The sequence below is a fragment of the Cyphomyrmex costatus genome, unplaced genomic scaffold (assembly GCF_001594065.2).
Source record: "Cyphomyrmex costatus isolate MS0001 unplaced genomic scaffold, Ccosl1.0 scaffold230, whole genome shotgun sequence".
In the NCBI taxonomy this organism is placed as follows: domain Eukaryota; kingdom Metazoa; phylum Arthropoda; class Insecta; order Hymenoptera; family Formicidae; genus Cyphomyrmex; species Cyphomyrmex costatus.
In genome coordinates, this window is record NW_017276369.1 from 30,856 (window position 1) to 55,497 (window position 24,642).

Consider the following 24,642-nt stretch of genomic DNA (forward strand, 5'->3'; position numbering starts at 1 on the left):
AGAGAGAGAGAGAGAGAGAGAGAGAGAGAGAGAGAGAGATCTTTCCTGTTGTATCTTTTATTTTGTAACTAGTCTTGCCAAACTGTTCTCTTAATTTTCTCATTTTCTCACCTTTATACTTTTCCTTTTTCCTGTCGAGAAACCTTACTCTGAGGAATCGGTCTCCAGAAAATCTTGAAGACGTTGATATTTTCGTTTGTTACGTAGATATACGCGATATAATAATTTATCTATCCTAATAATACTAGTACAGTAGTGTATCAATGGCTAATCTCAAAATAAAATATAATGTACATCAGTTTATATATAGTATATGTTGTAGAGACTAAATTTGAGATATCGCCTGCGGTATTTAAAAAATTTTAGATCTAAAGATAAAGAATAATTCCTGCAATGGAAGGATAGTAGAACATAATTCGACCAGCGAAATAGTTCGTTAAATGATCACAGAATATACCTCATAACAGCGCACGTCTGATGGAGCGATTAAGTAATAGACGATTGTCTAATGATAATAGGTCCTGTCTACGTTAGCCGTCAGTGAGAAGGGCCATGATATTCCTATAAATAATATAATGACATAATTTCATAGCTAAGAAGGCACATGTTTGCAGATATGTTTAGGCGTACTGGCGATATACTCTTAGAGATAGACAATTTCAGAGATATTACGTACTACAGATATTTTCAATAAAATAATCATAAATCACGAGGAATGTAAAGTGCGGAGCAGTAGATAATGTCGTATGATAATATCATAATAAATTTAAACAATTAACAATAAGTACGATATATCAATGACATATCGCAAGTAAGGCAAAAAAGATGCATGTCCCTTCTAAAACGTTACTTAAATGCAAAGTAATATCGTTAATTATAATATTTCCTATCGCTTATAGAATATTCTTTGGAAGCATGTGTGGCAAAAGAATAAAAATAATGCTGTTTTCGAGGCCCCATCGCACACTTGGAGTGTCTTACAATAATACAAGAAGAACAGTGCCCGCACTTGCTTCTATTTGGTCCTTTTATACCCGTTTTACGTTTTCTTCATCGATCGTTCAATTATTAAAATCATACAAATCAAACGAGCGAGAAAGAAAAGCAAAAATATTATTTAAATCGATTTCCGTTTCTTCAAGACTAAAAATATCTACTATCATCGATCGATCTTTCTAATGCATTTTTTCGCGAATTTTATGCTAGTTGATTTAGGTCACATGGATGTCTGAAACAGAAAGCAAAAAATATTCTTTTAAGTACTACTAATTAATTAATGTACTAATAATTAATTAATGGAAGAAAAGACTTTGGTACGATTTTATAAGTTTATACATAAATAGGCTGTTATAAATTAGGTTTAATTATAAAAATGTTTGTAAGTCTTTCCCATTGTTCTTTTTATTGTAAAGAATTAATTCTATCGATTCGACACTCACCTCACCCTATAAATCCTGCTGCTAATGATATGATAAGAGCTAGAAGTCCAGTCAACATTTGACCAGCTGTTGAAACGACCGGCGGTGACGCTGCATTTTCAACCACGGCGTCTGCCGAGAAATAATCCTCCGCGGTCAACTTGTCACCATACTTATCCAGCAATACCATAATGAGTCCGTTTGACCAGCCGAAACCAAGTTGTACTTCGTACTCACCTCCACTACCGTGGCCACCCGAGACGGTCGCATCATACTGCAAACAAAATTCAATTTACTCTCAATTTAAAAATTTATTCAGAAAACAATTGCGCAAACAATGTAAACTTAAAAATTATTTTTTAACATTCACAACATTTTTTTTCCAAACTCGCAATGTACATACATTTGTATTCTTTTATTTCATTTCTATTTTTTCCTGTTTTCGTTTCTTTTCATGAGAATTACCTTTTCGTACATGCTGTGAGTCTCATTGAAAGCCTTATAATTGCTACGGACCCATCTCTGGCTAATCTCGTAGGCTAATCTCTGTGCCCATCGGTCACCCGTGTTATTCAGCGACATGATGAAAAAATATTGGAGAGGCGGCCAGGCATTGGGATAGTCCCATTGTTCACCAGAATGTTCTAATGTCGTCGGTATGCCGCCCTGATTTAACATGATTTGATTCTTTTCCAGATACTTGAGTACCTTCGATATGTATTCAGTTCTCTTAGAAGTGTCATAACAGTCTGTCCAGAGTGGCAAAATGTTGGTAGGATAGAAGTAGTCTCGCTTGATGTCATTCAATATATCATAGTCCAACCAGACACCCACCTCCTCGTGCCATAATACCATCTTGATCGCCTCTTTCCATTTCTCAGCCAAGTCATCGTAATACACGGCCTTTGTCTCATTACCCATCTGACGATTGTATTTCGCTAGCAGTATGGCGTTTCGGTATAAGAAGGTATTAAGATCGACCGGAATTATCGATCTGGTCTTGAGATTTGTCAGATTACCTGAAATCCATCTAGCTATGAACTTCTAGTTCTCTCTTACGAGCTAAGTCGCTTTTATGAAGATATAACGATAGTTATATCCCTCCAAGCACAATTCATTAAAACTATTTTAAAAGATAAGCTAAATTATTATGATGAAATTGAGCGAGGTAGAGACAATTTAAACGGTGTGCAAAAATGACACGATCTAACGATTTCAGTTACACTACGTGCAGCTTTTGCAAAAATAAATTTTAGAGTACCGATGCCTCGAACAATACTTTCACTTAAGAAACGAGCCAGAGGACCTTGAAGTACGCGCAGATCTCATTGAAGATACGGTGTTTAATGTGGAATAGCACGATAATTGTGGGTAATGCTGCTCATGTACCTATGTGTAATACGTCATTATAGCTTCGGTTCGATCCATTAAAAAAATTTATGACGAATAAACAGGATTGCGTTCTTAGTTTCTTTTAGTGTACGATAATTACTAATGAGCATCGCGGATAATCAGAGAATCTACATGTAAAAAAAATTATTTAATACGGGACTTCCTACATTCTATTTTTATAAATATTATTTTATATATAAACATATACGTTTATTTTATATATAAATATATGTTTTTCCTTGTTTAATCACGCGGATATTATTATTGAGCTTGTAATTCTGTCGCCTCTGTGACAATAACATTTTATCTAACCATTAAAGTTATATTCAAATCATACTCATAAGTTCGCATGTTATACTATTGCACCCAACGCCGCTCACTCATAAAGGCCTTTATTTTCATCGCGCGGAAAGCAATTAAAGAATGATAATTACCCTTGTTGGTACCCTCGTGTACGAACCATCGACTGGAAAAATCCCATCCGGACTCGGCAGCTGTTTTCAATTCCGAATAGTAATTGTCCTTTTCTTCGGCAGTTCGAAAACTTTGGCTCGTCAGATAGTCCTCCCTGATCACCAAATCGCGAGATTAAAAAACCGAAGGATGAAAATCAATTGTCAGAATTAACATCGAAAAAAAATGAGCATTACTAATGCTAATTACTCTAATAATTAGCATTACTAATTACTCATAGAACAAAATTAATGCTGGTTTCTTGTAAGAGAGTTGGAATCTCTCACGAACAATTTGTGTGTTGCGCAACACACCAAAATTAACACTTATAAACTGGCGTAAAGATAATAAGCATAAATATCGCCAAGAATAACATCTCCGCGTGTATGCTTTAACTCTAGATCATGTAGCTTCTCTCAAAATCCGCATCGTCATTCACACTATTACGAAGTCGTGATACTCACTTATAGGATTCCGGTCGGGGACCTGATGACTCTTCGTAATATCTAGCGAGCGTATAGTTAATCCCGTCTTTCTCAATATCCACGGTACGGTTGGTCATCCAGAAGTTGAACTCCTTCTCCAGTAACCAGAGGTTCTCCTTCAGCCAGGCATGGTCGTGGGTAATCTTTAGATATTCATCTACCATAGGTATCAATAGTGGCGGATGCGAGCGCATCGCATAGTAGATTCTACCGCCGTTTGGTATGAAACCGATCTTATCCACTATCATAACAAAATTGTTCAGCATGCCCTTGACGGTGTTTTGCATCTCGGATAACAACAGGCCTTTGATGATCCAGTACGAGTCCCAATAGTAGAACTCACGGAATCGTCCGCCGGGTACGATCACCGGGTGCGGTACATAGATGATCGAGTAGAGCTGTTCATTGATCCGAACGTCATCCCGCATCTTTCTGCCCAGCAATTTCCAGATGTGATTGAGATCGGAGCCGAACTTCCGCAGCTCGTCATCCTCGATATTCTGCAGGAACTTGGGAGTGGCCGTCCAGTCGGCCGGGTCCCAGTCCTCGAATTCATAACCCGGCTGCTCGAACGTGTCGTTGACGAACTTCTCCACCTGGTGCTTGTTCGGCGCGTTGTTCATGCTCTTCATGAAGGTCCAGAACGACGTCAGCGTCTCGTTTGCCGGTCGCTTCATTTTCATGTCAACGAAGTACTTGGAGTCCTTGTATATGCCGGCCATTTGTACCGTGTGCAGCAGATCGCCGTGGCAGTATATCTCACTGGAAAGGCACGGTACATGGCTACTTGGCTACTCGACGAGCACGAGACCCTCTCGATCGCGTGCAATTGGTCGCGACGGTGGTCTCTCTCGTCAAGGCGGGAGTGTTACGTGAATGAAATCGATAGGACGAACTTTGCACCGGAGTAAAAAGAAAGGACGAATGTGTATGAAGAAATAACAAACGGGACTGGTAATTTATGAAGACTTATGGTAACAACAAGATAACGATTATGAATATAGCTTTAATAAGGAACATTGTTGACATAAGAGTTCCTGTTATTAATTAATTTCATAAATATGATATCAATTAGATGGCCTCCAAATCTCCTTTCACCGCAGTGCAAAGTCCTGTATTAGAGGAAGCTTTGTTAATGTTTCGAACTGAGCTGTGGTGTAATCCTGTAGTGATCTATGAGGCACGCTTTTCAACTATTCGCGGTTTTCGCGGTTGGGTCGATATCTGGACCAATGTCCCGACCTCCACACTTGAGCAAAACATATTTTAAAACGTACGATTTTCAATAAGGATAAAGGAAACTAGAACCACTAATTGCAAGAAAAAAAAAACTGGCTTCGAATTGCAAAACAGAATTATCTATTATCTTCATAAACAATGATAACATGTTAATAATGATGTGCAGGCAGCATGTGTAAGGAATTTAGCTGCTTAATATATAGCAGAATTGGGTATACTAACTAGTTAAAACAAAAAAAGTGTTAAAAAAAATTAAAAAGTTAATAACTTTTAACTTAACTTAATTTTAAATGCATTAAATTTTAACTTAATTTAGTTACTTTTAAATCAATTAATTAATTTTTTTTTAATTGAAATTCTTTTTATCTTTTTTGGTAAAAATTTCTTATAATACAATATTCTTTTTAAAGCACATTTTAAATATAACTATTCTTTTCTTAAATTTTTTAATTATTTATTAAAACTGTTTGATTTTTGGGACATATATATATCTTACATATTTTTTAATCGAAAAATTACGTGAGAATGGAAATTTAATAATTATTTTTAATTTAATAATAATTTATTATTAATTGTTACATGTAATACTGCAATATTATCAGTATTTTTTATTTGAATAGTTATACATATAACTTATACGTAAATAAAAAAATTAAATTTACCTAATAATCTATATTATAATATTTATAATTATATTTATATTAAAATAATTTCATTTTAGAAAAGTTATATAGTTGTGTATTCTGATCTCAAAAATTTTTTCAAAATTAACTTTTTTTTTAACTGAAATTAAAATTCAATCTTAACTTAATTATAATTAAGTTAATTTTTTGTTCCTTCAATTTTTAACTTAATTTTATTAATTTTATTAATTTTATAAGCCATTAACTTTAACTTAGTTTAATTTAAAAAAATATTAACTTACCCAACTCTGCTTAATAGTAATAAAATTCTAATCCAATTATATAATTTTATTTTTTCCTATGTGACGTTGCAATCTTGATTCTCTTCCGGGAATACCTTCAGTAGGCCGGGATTAGATCAGAGCTCATAAAAAGAAACGTATTTATTCAAACGAGTATTCATGCGACAACAGTCGTAAATATGAAAAATCTGTTTCTGTCACGATTATTAAAAATTATAAAATTACGAAGCGTAGCGAGCTAAATATCAAAAGTACACAATAAATTAAATTAAATTAATTTATTGGATCGCTAAATTTCAAACCGAATGAGACAATGCCACAGCAATTTAAGCTGAAACACGGATGCTTCTAAATAATTGCGTGTGAATTTATATACTACGTACATGTATATTTCTTGATTGCGCGCCGAAATTTGTTCAGACTTGAAACGCAACACTAATGAACTATCACAGTAATATCACGAGTTAAATTGACTAACGATATTATTCATGCGCTGTTTACGCATTTTTATATCGTTCTTAATAATGTTGAATAACCTACCGAGGCAGTTTAAAGGCTTAGGACGCTCGCATGGAATGCCAGAGATTCGGGTTCGACTCTCGGCCGAGATACTTTTCGCAATAAAAAATTAATTATTTACAGTTTTTAATAGGTTATTTACAGGGTTGGGTAGTAACTAGTTAAAACGTTAAAAGTTAAAAAAAAAGTTAAAAAGTTAATAACTTTTAACTTAACGTAGTTAATTTTAAATGGATTAAATTTTAACTTAACCAAGTTACTTTTAAACGTTAACTTTTTAACTTTTTTTAAGTTAAAAAATTTTTTTATTTCTTTTAAATATCTTAGAAAAATAATAAGATATAATAAGACTAAGGGCGGAATCCATAGTCCGAATATAGTCTAAATCTCAAGGAATGTCTTAAGATGCTAATACGGCTTTCTGATTGGTTTATGCACTAGTTTAATACCATCTCGAATTATTATTATTATTATTATTATTATTATTATTAATTTTCGCGCATGTAATTCTGCAATGTATGTGATTCTGAGGAACTATGAGTATTGTTATTATTTAATATTTTGTCATTATCGATACGTTGTATTTTTATTGATAGTTGATTTTTAACTTAAAATGTAATTTTAAAAAATGTAAAATCACTCTTGTATCTTTTCTATGTGTTGGCTGTTTTTTGAAAGTTATATAACTTATATAGTTATATCGTTATATGTTATATACTTACATCACATGTGAATAAAAAAATTAAAAATTAAATTTACTTAATAATCTATATTGTAGTTATTTAATCTCATTTTAAGAAAAATTAGGACATTTTGATCTAAAAAATAATTTTTTTCGAAATTAACTTTTTTTTCAACTTGAGTTAATTCAATATTGATTTGTTAGCCTACTTTAAGTTAATTTTTTATTCCTTCAACTTTTAACTTAACTTTATTAATTTTGTAAAGCCATTAACTTTAACTCTCTTTATTCAGTTAAAAAGAACATTAACTTACCCAACCCTAGTTATTTAACATTATTAAGATCAATATGAAGATGCGTAAACAGCATCAATAATCGTTAAATTGTTAGTCAATTTAACTCGTGATATTACTGCGGTAGTTTATTAGTGTTGCATTTCAAGTCTGAATAAATTTCGGCGCGCAATCAAGAAATTACATACGTAGTATATAAATTCACACGCAATCATTTAGAAGCACCCATGATTCAGCTTCGACCGTTATGGCATTGATTCGGTTTGAAATTAATTTATATTAAAAAAGTTTCGTGATATATAAAAGTTTCTTCGAATCAATTCGTTAACAAATGATTCTACTGTCGTAAGACCAACACAAGCAAATATAGTGCTTATTAGTACTATATTCACATCTCCGTACAAGTTTTTGTTTGGACTGTTTGCATTCTTTTCGCTTCCGTTCCTCTCTCTCGCATGGATTATTTTTCAATGATCTCGGACACGCCGCGCGCCGCGCCGCCCGGGCTGCGCGATATCGCGTGGATTCGTGAACATGTAGATCAGCCCGGGCACCAGTACGTGCGAAATCGTGTCACTCCCGCTTTCCTGGACGGCCTTGATGAACGCGATCCCTGCGTGCACGTGCTCGCTCGTTTCGCGGTTAGGAATGAAATCGGTCGTGGTGTCTGTGCGTTGCGTGGAATGAAGGAGATCCTGCGCGTTATTCGCGTGACGGAATGCGCGAGGCAGCTGGCGATCAGCTCGCGAAATGTGCCGCCTGATTATCATTAGTAATACGCGCGCTACAGTCGTGTCTCGCGAATATGTTACAAGAGATATCTATATACAATATGGTTTTCCCGTTCGTATTGGAAACCGACCCACGAGTCGCCTCATTAACACGATTACCGCGAAAATCCGCACTAAAAAAAAACTAATAATATATATAAGCTATCAAATATTAAGTAAAATAATTTCAATCAAATGTTAGATTAATACAAAAATAAAAAGTGAAATTAATTACTCTTATTATTATTACTATAATCCTTTATAACTTTTTCTTTGATGATTTTTTATTTTTGGTGTTCTTTTTATTTATAATAATATCTAAAAAATAATTTTTCTTTTCTAAATTTTGTAAGTATATCGAAATATAATAATATCAATCATTTGATATTTATTAAATATTCAGAAAAATAAAATTAGTTTTTATTACTATATTATATATATACCGGATATTTGATTAAAATTTCATTCAACTTTTGTTATTATCAGACTCTTTTTTTAGCGCGGCAAAAGTGTGAAAATTTCCGCGGGGCCTCCGATTTGTGAGCGCCTGATTAATAATCTGTGATTACGTGACGGTATGATCCTTTTAACACAAATATAATTATCCGCGTGGAATAACTGCACGCGCGGAAGCATCTTTTAACCGAGATACGTCATATAATATGGGAGTATTTTTTAAAGGAAAAATATCTATCTTTGCAAAAATCGGATATATGATCGTCAAGTTATTGTTGTTCCTAGAAGAATATTATTTAAAGAAGTTTTTTTCATGTCAAGTTTATTTGTTCCGTTGTCAGATTATCTATGTTAATACATTTTCAGATAGATGAAAACGATGGCGTAGGAATGATAGTGCGATTTTAACGTTTGCGTAATTTAGCAGTACCCATGATAATTTCGTTTGAATACGTATTCGTGCATGCGATAATCGTAATTATTCAGTTTTCAACATTATCGCGCCGCACGAGCTGGTTACTAAACCTTACTAAACCTCATACGTACGTCCACAATTGTGCATGATATATATCGCTAATTAATAAATATTGCTCACATGATAATCTAATTTAAATTACTAGCTTCTATATTTATTATTCTCAAATAATATATCGATCGCAATGCAGACTAGCATTATGTTTTACATTAACTGGGCGTAAAAAAATTATCATGGAAAATGGCAATAATTATCGCGAACAGGTTCGAACAACCGTGCAGCTGATCATTAGATGTCGGCGATAAACCGTTTATAATTACACATTGATTTAATTAATGTTAAATGTGACTGCGGGTATTGCATCATGCGACAGAAGATCTGCATTTGATATACTGTACACATTCGTGTCACACGTTAGTCTCCTGCCGGATATAAATATTCATTTACATATTATAAGCAAACGCTGTCGAATTAAATAGATCTCTCGACGAAAATCCGATGCGCGTTTTTAATTTAATCTCGGTTCAACTAACTCTTCATCTTTTTCTAGTTCTAAGAATATCAGAAAAAGATGAGGAGCAAGTTGAACTGAGATTACTCTACATTGGTAGAAACGGGCATTAGGCTGAAATGTCATTGCAGTCTCGGCCAAGAAGTGGCCTGATCGCGCCACTTTATTAAGACGTCATTCGAAAGATTCTCCGGAAGATTCAATTTACTAAGCTCTAAGCGTGTTCGGCGTGCCGCCTCTCATATCCTTTTGTACATCGTCGCGTTATCCTACGCGCTGAAATCATAATCAAGGATAGTTGAAACCGAAATATGCGCGTCTCAGTGAAAAAGACAGAATCGACAGATCAGCAGAGTTAATCGTTGTCGCGATTAAATGTGCGCCCATTACCGGAATATACACGGTGCACGTTATCTCGAAGACGTGATTCGAATCTGCACCTATGTTGCGACACACTTATACTCGATAAACATGTTTGCATCGTGTAAGTACAAGAAGCTTTTGTCTTCTGGAAAAACATTACCGAATTTTACATCCGTGAATGAGCAGGTATAAGTAATTCCATATCAGAATCTACCATTCGCAAATTGTGATATCGTGATCCTTAAGCACTCTAAGAAAAAAGTCATTACGTCTTTTTAAAGCAATTTTATCAAGAAATAAATATCAGATATATATTTTTTCATTGGACGATTTTTCTCTGCATTGCGGAAAATAGTACGTAGATTTGTGTTGAAATGGCGCAATGCCAAAATTCGCGAAATTGCATACGAAAATCTCTTTAATATCTCTAGAAATCTCGATATGAGATAAACATCTTGACTTAATTGACATTTTGCCCAGAATTCCTTCAAAATTGTGCTAGTTATTATAAACTTCATCTTACATAACGATAAAATTCAAAATTTTAATAATAGATATTTTATGTCGTATATCGAATGATAGTAAATTTCTAACAGCTGTTTAAAAGAATATGCAGAATTATAAGGCACACGATACACAATTACTGCTTTATCTAACATTATATTAACAAGTCGATACCCTTCATTGCTCGCTTTGTTTAAGAACCGTGACGTATCTGTAAAAAGCAAAGCAGTTTCGCAATTACGGCAACCTGATTCTTTCTCGTATCAATTCCGAGTAATCACTCAGTTAAAAATATCTTATATATCGCATGTAAAATATTTTTAAAGTTGCGTGCTACATAAATATACATATGTGTGTGTGTGTGTGTGTGTGTGTGACTTCAACAATATGTTTTTCCATTTACACGAGCGTAACAATAATCCTCGACGTGCACCAGCCGCGCTTCTTGCGGAATCTCGGCAAGTACAGAACGAACGCCAAATCTTTAGATAGAGATGCTGGCTGCACGTCATCGATCGTACGAGTGAAAAGTTTCCGTTGCAAATCGACGCACTCCATTAGCATGTGCACACATACATGTACAGACACTGTAAAGGTCACGCTCATTGTGCTTGCGGAACACGATAATTTAGAGCCCAACTTGCCACGCGTCTGATTCCAGGACGAGGTTCATTGCTAAGGTCATTTCCCTAAATGCTCGCGTCACGCGTGCCTGCTAATACTGCAGTATCGCATATGCAATCTCGTCGGTTTAAAGCGACACAGATTCCTTAGTGCGTCAAAGGTATAATTATACATTGTATAATGGCACTTTTTAAGGAAGAGAAAGGTACAAAATTTGAGGAGCGGCACATTTATTCGAATCTAATAAGTAGAATATTGTTCACTCCGAAGTCGCGTATTAATGTGTTCTTTTTGTTAATCTTCTGCAATAAATGAAATTTTTACTCCGTGTCCATAATTTTTTCGAATTTCAGTTCAAATTTTTGTATCATTCTCAAGTGTGTAAAGATCTAAAAAAAACTCTTACATATATAATATACTTATCTATGAAAATTTTAATAACTAATTTTTATCGTGTAGAAATTGTATATATTTTACTTATTTTTTACAAATTTAAATTTATCTGTTAGAATTCACAGTCAAGAAATCGATTGTATCTTTAAAATCTAACATTGCCGATAAAAAGTTGATTTTCTCTAATTTATTTCCTAATAATAATTAATATTCTATATTTTATTTAACATTGGAATGAAATATCGATAAAAAAAGATGTAGATACGCTAACGAAACCAGTACTGATATAATTTCGGAAAAGCAGACTATTTTTCTATGTATGTTTCCGCAGCATGTGATCGCGTCTACGCCAAAAAGTAAAATAAGAATCACTTGGGCAAAATCCTAAATAACAAAAACACGATATTACGAACTTCATTTGTAAGTTATGAAGTGTTAGAAAAATGATAATTTAGATGAGTTAATAACATTGTCAAAAAAATATATCTTACAAAGAAGTTGCACAATAAAAAAATCTCTTTAAAAATTCAAATATAAATAATGTACAAAATGGGACATAAAATGAAGAACAAGGGAGTTTTATATGCAAACAAAATTGTTTACTAGTCCATCGAGGAACTTTACGAATGACGTATATGACACGACTATTTTTTATCGCATGTGCATCATCGTTGTCGACAAGATATCATTTGAAGTTTCGTGACATTTCCTCGAGACGTTTGATACCTCAGACTGGTCAGCTGTCGGATTTATAAATGTCGGAATATACTCATCTAATGTTGTAGTTCTTTGATAAATAGTAGCGGATATATATATATTTATATATATAAAATTAATATTATATATACAATAAATAAAAAATTTTAGAATTTTATGTAATTTATATAAACAATCTATTTGTTAAAAAAAATACTCGTACAAATATGTTTTACTTCCGAAAAAATCCATTTTCGAATTTATTAAATTTTTTTTGAGAAAATTGAGAATTGTGATGATATTGCTATTGGCAATCATACTAATATTTTACTTTGTATACACGATCTGATAATTAAGTGAATTTTTGTTATAGTTTTGCATCTCTGTATTTCTTACAATAGAATAATTTTAAATCAAATGCATCAAATAAACCACCGTAAAAATAAGATTTTCATACACGGCCGACGAACAACTCTAAAATGTATATTGACATTGTATGTTATTTTAAATTTAAAAAATATATTTAAATGAAATAGTTGGTGGTAAAAACAAAAACAATTAACTTAACGACAAACGATTCTTGTTTTTTTTTTTTTACGTAATAATCTCTAGTTTCAAATGCATTTATGGAAAATGTGATAATACCTAGTCCTAACTAATTAGTCCTACGTCATTTTGTAATTCCATCTTCGCAAACGATGATCAATGATGATTAGTGAGGTAAGTGTACAATAATTGGGATATAAAATTTTATGCTATTATGCATCTAACATAATGGGTTACGTATAAGTCAGTGGCGTAAAGCATTTGATTTCAAATATTTAACTCTGATAGAATCTACATAAATTCATACTGAATGACAAAGCAGTTTTAGAAAAATTTCAAACGTTTTATTCAAGATTTCTTCTTCATTTGAAATGTCTTCAGTCGCTTTAATTAAGAATATTTATCGATTGAATTAATGCAACTTATTTATGAGGACAAGCAATAAAAAATTTTTTTAATATTCTTAATCGCCGATAATAGGTAGATCGTTGATGTTGAAAATTTTTCGCATGATACGATGGAAAATGTGACTTGACCGCAGTTTATCGCAGTTTCGAAGGCCAGCGACAGCAGTATCGGTTTCTAACGTCATTTAAGCAATTATGTGTTAACAACGAGTAATTTCATCGCAAACAATGAAACGTTGGTAAAAAAAAAAAAAAAGAGTGCGAGATATAGTTCGAGTCGAGTTCTTGGGGTGGATTGAATACAGGATGAATTTCGTTTGGCTGGTTCTCTGAGACACTTACCTTGAGCACGGAGGCGGTTTCGTCGTGCCCGTGTTATCCGCGATAGAAGTGCTCGGAAGAACGACGAGGAACGTGAAGAGCGCAGCGTGCACCAAAGGACGAAACATCAAAACGGAGCATGTCGGGACCATGGCCATTTTTTTCGCTCTCTCGGTCTCGTATTACTATACGTGCGTGCGTGTACGATCTACTTTTTCTTTTTTTTTTTTCCTTTTTGTTTGTTACTGCCGTGTCAGCCGAATATATCGCGATCCGGTTTTACGTTACACAAGCACGCGCGGAGAAGCACGGGCGCATCACTCTTTCTCTTGAGGTTTTACGGGAAAATAGCGCGAAATGAAAACGAGAAAAAAAAACCAACCACGCGTGTACCGAAAGCCAGATTTTAACCGTCTCTCTCCGACTTTCCCTCCTTGCTTTCTATCGAAAGAACCGAAAAGCCTCTCCTCGACGTTATGATTGTATATGCGCGTTTTCTTTTTTTATTCTTAACGTATCTCTCGCTTTTTTCCTTCTCTCTCTTCCTCTTTCACTCTTGATCTAATGACTTTGCTTTCTTCGTTAAACGTTTCTCCCCCGTTCCTTCGTTGTTCGATTTTTCCGTTTCTTTTTTTCTTTTTTGGTTAGACCCGGCTATATTCGAGTGTCTCTCGTGCTTAGCTTTTTCGAGCGTGGAATACGAGGGTGATGAAGTGCGCGGTTGATGATCCTGACGCGAATGATCCTTACTTTTTCGTAATCGATTTTGGATGCGGGCCCACAAACTTTCGCAGCCGACGGGACGGTCTCAGCTCCAATAGCGAGGCCGCATCTCCCCTGCAACATAAAACGTAAAAACAAACGTTAGACGTGAAAGACGTACGTAAAATCACGCGCAAGAGGAATTTTCGTTACCAGATATCGCAATCACATACTTATGACATTAACATTCTAATATCTTTCTTTATAAAAGATTTCTTACCGCGATGTACGATAAGACGTATCTAACTAAGTAGATCTTGGTAGAGAAGCTTTACAACGTGTATTATGGTATTTCATAAACCTGTATTCGTGAAAACAAATCAAATTACTGAAATAATAAATGATGTTCTCAGAAATTGGAGAAACGTAATACGTTCCTTGAAATAACACGTACTGTTCGGTTCTTACTGCGTTTTTCCGTCAAGGAAACATAAAGTCGTTCGACATAGCGATATGTAATAGGTATAATATCAGAACCGGTAAATCGATTGCTGTACTCTCATTAGCTAATTGCACTCAACGCATTTGAATTATGCGGCGAGTTGTGATTTGTGAATCGCATTAAAACAATTGGATATACATTACCGATAAATATGTCGTGCACAATGAGGAACGACTCTGAAAAAAATTTATCACAATGAATCAAATAACTCGCGAATAATTCGAAGAGGTAATCAATCCTGTTACTATTTGAAAAACAAAATAAAAGGAAGAAAGTAACGCTTTTATATCTTTACAAGCCGTCAATTTAGAGCGATAAAGTTTTCGTCGATTTTCACGAGCGAAGTCGACCTCGACGAAAAACCTTGAGAATATCTCGAAACATTTCTCGGAGTACTAATTAAAAATATTATAGTTGAATTTTGCGAATTAATATATTACGTATCGTAATTAATTAACACTGATATTACGACAGCCACCTATGTAATATGAATAAATATAGTTCCTAATAGTTGTAAATTTAATAGAATGTATTATAGTAAACGATTTATCAATATAAATGTACTGAAAAAAATCTCAATAGATCAATTTAAAAAATTAAATATATGATAAAGATCTAACTACTTGGAGAACTTGAGAAAATTAATCTGGAATTTGAATTATATGTATATAATTATTATACAATATATTAATAAAATTTAATAACAACATATATTCAATTTATTAATTAGTAATAATTTATTTATGTTTTATGTTGTTAAAATTTAATAATTTAGTTCTGAAAAAATGTATTATAACATATATTCATTTAATTCCTTAATTTATATGAATAATAAACGATAAAAGATTATGATGAAATAAGATAATAATAATCGAGACTAAGATAAAACTACGAAATTTTAGATTATGTACTGTTGCGAAATTCTGACCGAAAGTCTCAAGACGCGTTTTATTTTCTGCATGATCGCTCGCCATTGAAACGTGTGTATAGCGACATGCTCGTTAAATTTGTCAATACCGGTCACCAAATTGACATCACTCGCGCTTATTTCCGTCCCTAAATGGCACTGGCTACACTTAGCCACGGAGTAACTGTACGAGTGCGATACGTGTTACCTGCTTATTCTGGGCTCTCTCTCTCTCTCTCTCTCTCTCTCTCTCTCTCTCTCTCTCTACGATCAAACATCCAATCAAAAAATATAACAAATAAAATTGCAAATACAATCAAAGTGTTTTCATAAAATTCTACCTTGCGATTTACGCGACACGTTTATCACAGAAACATAATCATATCTTTCTGCGATATTTACCTGCTCAATATGTGCTTTAAAAGGTTCATAAATATGTTGCAAAAATATAGAAAACACAACTGCGTTTCCGAATATATAAAGCGCGGTAAAGTTCCGTGGTCGATTATTAGATTCAACGGTACGGAATCGTAAATTATTATAACAGCAGTACGTTTCATTACAGCATCCTCCTAACGCCTTCTCCGAGATTACAATAAACAAGAGCGTGGTACAATTATAGTAATTGCGTATGTTCAATTTCCGCTTTAATCTCGTTTATTCGTAGTTCTCAGAAAAAAGGATAAAAATACATTGAATCAATAATTACGATTATTGCTGTAATTAGAGTATATCTCCTGTCACGACGCGCGATGCGCGCGTCACTACTTACGGGAAGCACGCAAGTCAACCTTCGCGTGTCTTTCCAATCTCCCGGCGCGGCGAGACAGTCGTAATGTAGGCACCCGCTCCGTTAAAAAGTTTTCCTTCAGTCCGCGTGATCGGTCCACTCCTGATCGCGCGCCAACTCGTCGCGCATAAAATTATCCCTCAAGAGTGAAATGGATCAGCGACGGAATCTCGTGCTTGGTCTAATTGTAGCCACTGCAGATGCTGGACGATGAAATCTCCGGCATATGTGGGATGGAACCGAAAGAAGAAGAACCGAGAAGCAGGAGAAACGACAGAAGAAGAAGACGAAGAGGAAGAGCGAAAGAGGAAGGGAGGGAAGGGATACGCCGACAGTGCACTAGTCTTTCTCTCTCTCTCTCTCTTTCTCTTTTTTGCCGATGGGAATCCGACGATGCCTCAGCTCCAGCAATGCACACGGTGCAACGTGCGTCGTGCGACTGATTCGCGCGTCCCACGCGGCTCGCTTTTTAAACGACATTACGTCACGTCGTGTACAAGTCGAGCCTCCAACAGCGCAACCATCGATTGGACCGCAACGGCGTGACAGCCTTGTCGATTGGTCGACGTAAGACACACACCCCGCGCCGGATTCAAATTTCAAATGCGTTCGCGAAACACGGAGTTGAGCGAGAGAGATCCAGATCCAGGAGTTTGCTGCTACTGCTGGCGCGCGTTTCGAAGAACGAAAGCAGATCCGTGCAGACGGACGGTCGGGTGACAATGACCGAGGACTGAATCGTAGACGCGCGAGCGAAATTTTTCGGACATGAGAGGTAAGCGTCTGGCCGGGACTCGCTGAGAAGAAGATAGAAAGGATACAAAGTTCAGATATCTAAGCTAAGTAAAATCTAAGATATCTAACTGTTTTTGATACGTCTCGCGATAAATCTAAAGCTGATATTATTGTCAGGTTTTACATTTAAAACCGTTCTAAATATAATAATAAGATGTCATAGACCAATTACAGGCCGGTATTTACAGTCAGTCCTTATTTCAAGATTGCTTTAAGTATAATGTCTTAAGACGATAGTACTGCTCTGTGATTTTAAGACTGTACTTAAGATGGTCTTAAATATAAGATCCGACTATAATATAAGATCCGTCTTAAGACTTTACTTTAGATGTTCTCGTAATAAGAACGGACAAATACCGACTTAAGTATTAAAATTGCAGATTCTCTTGAAATCGTCCCTGTGACATTCGTAAGTTCAAATTATTTTTAATATCTCAAGTAAGTAAAATTGTATGAAGGATATTATTAGAAGTTTCTTAAGGATAGGAAAATGTCAAGATGTGAAAAAACACATACGTAAACGTTAACCGAGCTCTGACGTCTAAATTCGTAATTTCTCTGTGGATACATATGACGTCGATTGCTGGCGCAAATAGTGAAAGTATCGCAGGAACGTACGAAATTGTTGAGAACTCTACGGAAGAAATTAACGGAAGTGAGTTTCGGAAGTGGCATGTAAAAACAATATATTTTGTAAGAAACGGTTCTACTTAGCTGTGAAGAAAATTGTTACAGCAATCGAATATTCTTTTACTTTTTTCTCCAAGAGTCCGTGAATTCCCTCGAAACGGAACAAAGTATATAAATTCACGAAAAGCTGTGACAAAGGCTATACTGCCAGTACTGAAAATATACATATATATAGTTCACGTTACACATAATATAGATTCAATATTGGCAGTGTACACGGTCAAAACGATTATTCGTTTCGTGCAAGTAAAAAGTAGGCCGTTTGCCATGGTTCATTGACAGTAAGCGAAAATATACTTCAAGGTTACATCAACTACACACCGAAAGAAGAATGATTAATTACGACAGTAGAACGTATAATGCAAAATCGCAACGTAAACTGTCGAATTGTCACCAATACATCGTCATCCATCATAGTCGATAATATTGTATATTAATCGTCTTTTCGCCACCGTATTATTTATTCGCGTGATAATAATCGTATCGACGTAAATCGTGACGGTCAAATAAAAGAAATGCACACAGCTCGCCTATTATTGCGCAATCAATGTTATATAATCCTTTTTCATAATACTTTGAATCATCACATGAGCTTTCCTCTCACGTTTCTAGTAGATGAATAGGTCTCGCTAGTTATATTATTTTAAACGGTGGTAAATACTTATGCGCATATGCTTGACATTTGTTTAATTATTCACCGTAAAGTACAAATTGTCTGAAGTACAAAAGGTGATACAGCCGTATGAATATTACTCATCGACGGATAACTGCGCCCTCGTTTAAAAATAGGACATATCGTGATTAAATTGTGCACTTCACCTATTTTCGGTTCGATCATCCGTTTTAATTTCGATATCTTATCTCATGTCTATGTACAATTTCCACGACAGAAAATTGGCACGATCTCTTTTCTACCACCATCATATATTATCGCGATGTCGAAACAATTTTGGACCAAGGATCGCGCTACTTTACATAACCACGGTCTTCCTTTTCTGAACCCTCAAGACAATCCAAATATCCGACTTTCAGATGTTGCGTTCTGTAAAGCGCATGATGTATTATATCATTTTATCTTTGTTGTTTAGCGAATTTGAATTAAACGTAAATAAAATGATATATCAGATACATCATGCGTATCGTGCACTTTATAGAACGCAGTCAGATTTAGTTCGGCTTGACTTTACACATTCAAATGTTCCTATTGATCGATTATAATTAAACAAGTTACAGATCTTTACGCGGTGCAATGACTTGGTCCCGGTTGTAATATGTAACATTACTTTTAGTTGCGTCATGCTTTCGGACTGTGGACTAACATATTAACTAAAATATGATTGCGGTTATTTTATCTGCTTGATATGCGACGATTAATTTTATACAATTAATACTTTACTTACAGCACTATTGCGATTAAATCGCAACTATCATTCTTTTTAATTTACAACTTTTGTAACAATTTTGTACAACTTTCACGTGTAATAAAAAAAAAAATACTCAGTAATAAATGTAATTAATATTTAATCCTTTTATGGAGTGTGATTCTTGATTGGCATAGCAAGCAGACCATTATAACAATTAATCCCCGTCCCTGTCTTAATATATGTACTCTTTGTATCGTTTAAAAGCGCTTTATTATCTACGGTTTCTAGGTATAATTATTTCTGCGCGTATTTGCAAATCTTTGGAGGCAATTAACGCATTGTCACGCGTCTTCCCGTGACGAATTTGCGTTTGTAGAAGAACTCGTTTCTTATTAACGAAGTTAACCCTCGTGATCTCGCTGCTCGACGAGCAGAATCTGCTTTTCGCGGAAAAACCGGCTTACCGGACACGCGATACACTTAAACAATTAACCGACTTAATCTCGTCTTAACTACCGTTCGACGAAGCGTGGAGGAGATTAATTGCCGTGGGTATGAACTTTCTTTTAATACTTTCACTCGGCGAAACGAACCTTGCTGAGCGCAATCGGACGCCGCGCCGTTACGTTTCTTACACGTGTAACATTCCATTTTAATCGAATTGCGCAAACGTAAAAATTGCAAAATCGATTCTTGGTATACTTTCCTCTTACTTATCGTCACAAATTAGAGCCATTTTTGCGAGCTAAGTAAGAGGAGAATTTCATGGGCGCCGCACGCAAAACTTCCAATTCAGTCCATGGCAAAACCAATTATAAAAACAATAATAATAATATCAACGCTCGAACAATTAAAAAACAAACATTAAATAAACGACCAACAGCGAGCAAATTAAAGCTGGAATTAATAAATTAAAAAGATATACAATAATATTAAGTTCTAATTTAATCTATCAATTATAAAAAGTTGACGATGGCGTATCTTTAAAATACATGTCACAGAAAAGAAGTGCTAATAATAATTATACATAACTAAATACGTAATCTAAACGGTATACCTAACTGTATACGCATTAAGTATATTTTTGTACTTTGATAAGAAATAAAAATCTAAAAAATTAAAAACCCCTTAATTACTAGAACCACAGTGTGACATTAAGTACACGTAAATATTATGAAGTATCATAGCATAGGACTCGAGAGTGTCGGAACTAACATTTTGTGTGAGATATCGGGTTGATAACGTTGGTCTTAGTCTTATCACTAAGTAAAGAAAATATTGTACATCAAGCATCGAGAACGAATTCATTTGCGAAATTAGATTCGTATATTGAAGATAATTTACGCTTTAAGAACGAAATAAATCCGCAATCGCTCTGTGTCGAGAGCAACTTCCTATTCATGAATGCAATGCGCAAACCTTATGAGCCGTCATATAGTAAATTATACTTCAACACCTTGAATGAATAATGCAGAAGAAATAAAAGGATTTCAAGCAACTGAGCAAAATTTATGAACGTAAAAGATACCAGCGGTGAAATCACTGTAACTTCCACTGCAATTTAATCGTTCTCATTTACGAGGATTGTTAAATTTCAATCGTTGAAATCTTTTCCCTCTTGTTTGAAGGCGACTATACGCAGTAGGAGACGCAAGATTCGAACACGGAGGCAGCCAAAGGTGGCACGAGATATTGCGTTACGGCGCCTTCGCACTTACAATTAATCGCGACACGCCGCGGTCGAGTGGACATCGTTTTAGCGACAATCATTCTATTGGCTATTTTTAGCCGGAAATAGGTCGGTGCGCGGAGGGTTGGATGGCAATAAGAGGCCATGCTCAATAGTTTCTGCCGGCGGGTATCGTCGCCGAGCCACGAGGTTCGAATCACTGCTACTCGAATCAATCATCCTCATGGGTGCCTTTTCGTCGTCTATATTTCGCGATTAGAATCTTTAGCCCACGCAGCGTTAATGACATATTTCTTAACGTCTTGCAAGAAAAATCTGAAGAAGAAAATACCGTGAAAAATTGCTGCAACAACGAGTTGATGGGACTTTGTATTATAGCTTCCGAATCGCATCAATCTGTCGCAGCAATTACTGCAAACGCAAAATACTGCAAACGATGTTTTTTCAGTGATTCATGACTGAAAAACGTCGCTGACAGAATATAAAACATCTTCGCTGGATATACAAAGAGACTACTAATTTAGATGTAACGATAAGTTTTGAGATCAAAGATTGTTCCAGATAAGCTTATCGTTCGGAAAAGATTCAAGATATACATAAATTACTAAATATTCATAATTATATACTAATTTAAACCAATATGATATCTCGAAGATCGGTAAATAAAGCTGTAATCACGTTATACACTGAATGAACTACATTTTAATAAATATTTATTTAAATAACTGTAAGTAAAATATTTACTAAATATAAAAATATATTTATTTGATACAAAAAAAATCATTAATTTCATTTAATTATTATTTTTTTATTGAGTAAATATAATTTATTTACTGTAAGTAAATGTTTACTTACAGTACTATTCAATAAAATATGTATTAAGATTTAATAAATAATTTTTTTCAATGTAACGATTGTCGATTGAATTGTGAATGATAAAAGAAATTGCCAATTACAATCGTAATCTAATCAGCAATGACTAATGCTACTACTATTTAAAGACGATTAAATATTAATAGAATAACAGAATAATTACAAGAGTAATAATGTAATCATGAAGAATAATACAAAGTATTATAAGAATAATACTAGAGGATTCGAAGGATCCCGAATTTAAATCTCAATCGGCATCATTATCTTTCTATCTCCGTCCTATAGTAACAACAATCCCATAATTGTTTCGCTCTCTAATAAATTACAAAATCTCGCTCGCAATACACTATAGCTCCCATCAATTAATTGTGACCTTGTTGTAATTTATTGGAAGCGTAGGATCATGAGAATTTTAAATGCCTTGTTCTTTGTCAGATCTATCTAATATCTCGCATAGTGCAAAGAAAATAAGACAAGCGGAAAGATTTACCATTATGATCAAAGAAACTGGAGAATTAAATGAAACACTTAGTTCTTCGATATCAGAACGATAAAGTTTATAAACAAATCTAACAAAAGATATATTCACAAGATAGGTATGTTAAAGTTCATTGATTAATATGGACTGATTAACGATACAGTCTCGTTGACGGATGTTCTCGCGTACGATAAATATATTTAAATATGATGAGCTATATAGAGTCAGTGTTTATGCTTATGTGACGAGTCGTGCATCCCGTACTTATCTCTTTCCGGGAAACCCTCTCTTTTTTTTTTTTTCACCGAGACTCTTGTTCATCCACCAACTTCTGACAGAATCAGCATAGATAAATTTCTATCATATCTCTATTTCTTACACATAAAATTAATATGCTAAAATTATACCAACGTTTTCCTATAATAATCAGCACTAATAAATTTATATCATATTTATTTCTTTTTATATACATAAATTTTATATGCAAAAAATTATATTATAATTAAAAATCCATTAGTTATGCAGATACACGAACCACCCTTTGATGATCTTGACCTTGACATATGTTATCAAGATCATGATTCCGAGTGATGAACCTTCAACAAATTTTGGTAAATGTTTCCCTTTACACAATCAGCCTCAAATGACTTCTGAGTGACCTTGACCTTGACCCTCAAGAAGGTTAAGGTCAATGACCATTCCCATCGCTCGTTATTCGTTGAAAAGTTATTAACCAAAAAAGATTTTAAAATAACGTACTATTTCTGCTATACATATACGATATTCTGCAGTACTATTCTGCACCCCCTCCCCCTATCTAGATGTGTTGAACCTTCTACGCGAAACAACTCTCACCCCCCTCCCCCCTGTGCACAGGCACACGACTTCCATGGTAAATATCTAGAAAATGGAAGCACCTACTTTGTTTGTAAAGTACTGAATGTTGCAATCATGGAAGTGTTTTCGCATAAAAAGTCACATGCCTATACTGTTGCACGTGGGTTTCGACTTTCTACGCGAAACGAGAGCTATCTCACGCCACTAAATGGGTTGGGTTAGATTATTTTTAACAGCAGTGGAGCCCCCCCGCAGGGGGGGCAGAACCTACTGTATATATACATACGACTTCTATAATTATACTGTTGCACGTGGGTTTCGACTTCCTACGCGAAACGAGAGCTATCTCACACCACTGAATGGGTTGGGTTAGGTTATTTTTAACAGTCGTGGAGCACCGCCCCCGCAGGGGGGGCGGAACCCACTGCATCAACGCATACACTTCGCAAACTTTTCATAAACTTAGCAGTTTACCATTATCACGTAAATAGTACGCAGAATACACGCAGAAATAGTACGTTATTTTAAAATCTTTTTTGGTTAACAACTTTTCAACGAATAACGAGCGACGGGAATGGTCAAGGTCAAGGTCACTCGGACGTCATTTGAGGCTGACTGTGTAAAGGGAAACATTTACCCGTCGAAATTTTAGCCGTCGCGTGTGGGATTCGTTAAAAAGTTATTAACAAAAAAAGTTTATCAATAAAATCTAACTTTTGGGCACGACTGCACGTTTTGATAAACAATTAAACAATTAAAAAAAACAATTAAATTCCCTGCTTTAAGAGCGCAAAATATTTTCTTATATAATTTTTGTGTCTTTAAAGCAGAGAATTTGTCCGACTTTCTATGCTTATATGTGGAATCTGACGACAACAATTTATATAGTATAAAAAAATAATACTTTTGCAAAATATGTTTTTATTTATTTGATTCATTCAGTATTAATATTTTCAGATATTCAATATTTTTTTTCCTTAGCAATTATCCACTATCGAAAAAACTAACATAACCCAACCCATTTTTTACTTTCGCGTGAAAAGTTGTAAATTCATGAAGCAAAGTTCAACATGGGCTTACAACTTTCTACGCGAAAGTAAAAAATGGATTAGGTTAGGTTAGTTTTTTCGGTAATGGAGACCCTCCGTAGAAGGGGCGAAATTCACTGTATCCACGCATACATTTTATAACACATAGCAGGATTCTATATAAATTTACAACTTTTGTTATGGCAGCAATGATACGTTATTTCTTAAATTTTTTTTATTAGATGGTTAAAACCTGTTGGAGGTGACTCATAGTGATGACCTTGACAACATATGTCAAGGTATTGGGGGATGTTCCCCTAATCTGAATTTTTATCATTTTCTGCTTTACAAAAACAAATTCTTGCTTCAAAACCACATTTTTTTTCTTTAAAATACAAATTCTATCTTTAAAAAAACGAATTCTTTGTTTTAAAAATACAAATTCTCTGCTCTAAAGACACAAAAATTTTATAAGAAATTATATTAGAAAATATTTTGCGTTGTCATATATATA

At 34.5% G+C, this 24,642-nt stretch overlaps 2 protein-coding genes across 6 annotated transcripts in view; both read right to left on the reverse strand.

Moving 5' to 3' along the window:
• Positions 1 to 13,649, reverse strand: part of LOC108774092 (trehalase) — an 18,051-nt gene extending 4,402 nt beyond the window's left edge. The window contains exons 1-6 of one of the 2 annotated variants that reach the window (XM_018540104.1): positions 13,494 to 13,649; positions 3,728 to 4,510; positions 3,245 to 3,378; positions 1,884 to 2,437; positions 1,440 to 1,692; positions 838 to 1,228 (exon numbers count right to left, since the gene is read on the reverse strand). In XM_018540104.1, the coding sequence (XP_018395606.1) occupies positions 1,441 to 1,692; positions 1,884 to 2,437; positions 3,245 to 3,378; positions 3,728 to 4,510; positions 13,494 to 13,630 (1,860 nt within the window). In that variant the 5' untranslated portion in view covers positions 13,631 to 13,649 and the 3' untranslated portion in view covers positions 838 to 1,228; position 1,440. Of the gene's footprint in view, positions 1 to 837; positions 1,229 to 1,439; positions 1,693 to 1,883; positions 2,438 to 3,244; positions 3,379 to 3,727; positions 4,511 to 13,493 lie in introns of those variants that run through there. The other variant, XM_018540103.1, reaches the window with a different exon arrangement.
• A 549-nt stretch (positions 13,650 to 14,198) lies between these two features.
• Positions 14,199 to 24,642, reverse strand: part of LOC108774093 (uncharacterized) — a 56,187-nt gene continuing 45,743 nt past the window's right edge. Inside the window, exons 1-2 of one of the 4 annotated variants that reach the window (XR_001940714.1) lie at positions 16,356 to 16,631; positions 14,232 to 14,309 (exon numbers count right to left, since the gene is read on the reverse strand). Coding sequence is in view for 1 of the 4 variants with exons in the window: in XM_018540105.1 (XP_018395607.1) it covers positions 14,219 to 14,309 (91 nt within the window). In the remaining 3 variants the exon portion in view is untranslated. Of the gene's footprint in view, positions 14,310 to 16,355; positions 16,632 to 24,642 lie in introns of those variants that run through there. The other 3 variants (XM_018540105.1, XR_001940712.1, XR_001940713.1) reach the window with 3 other exon arrangements.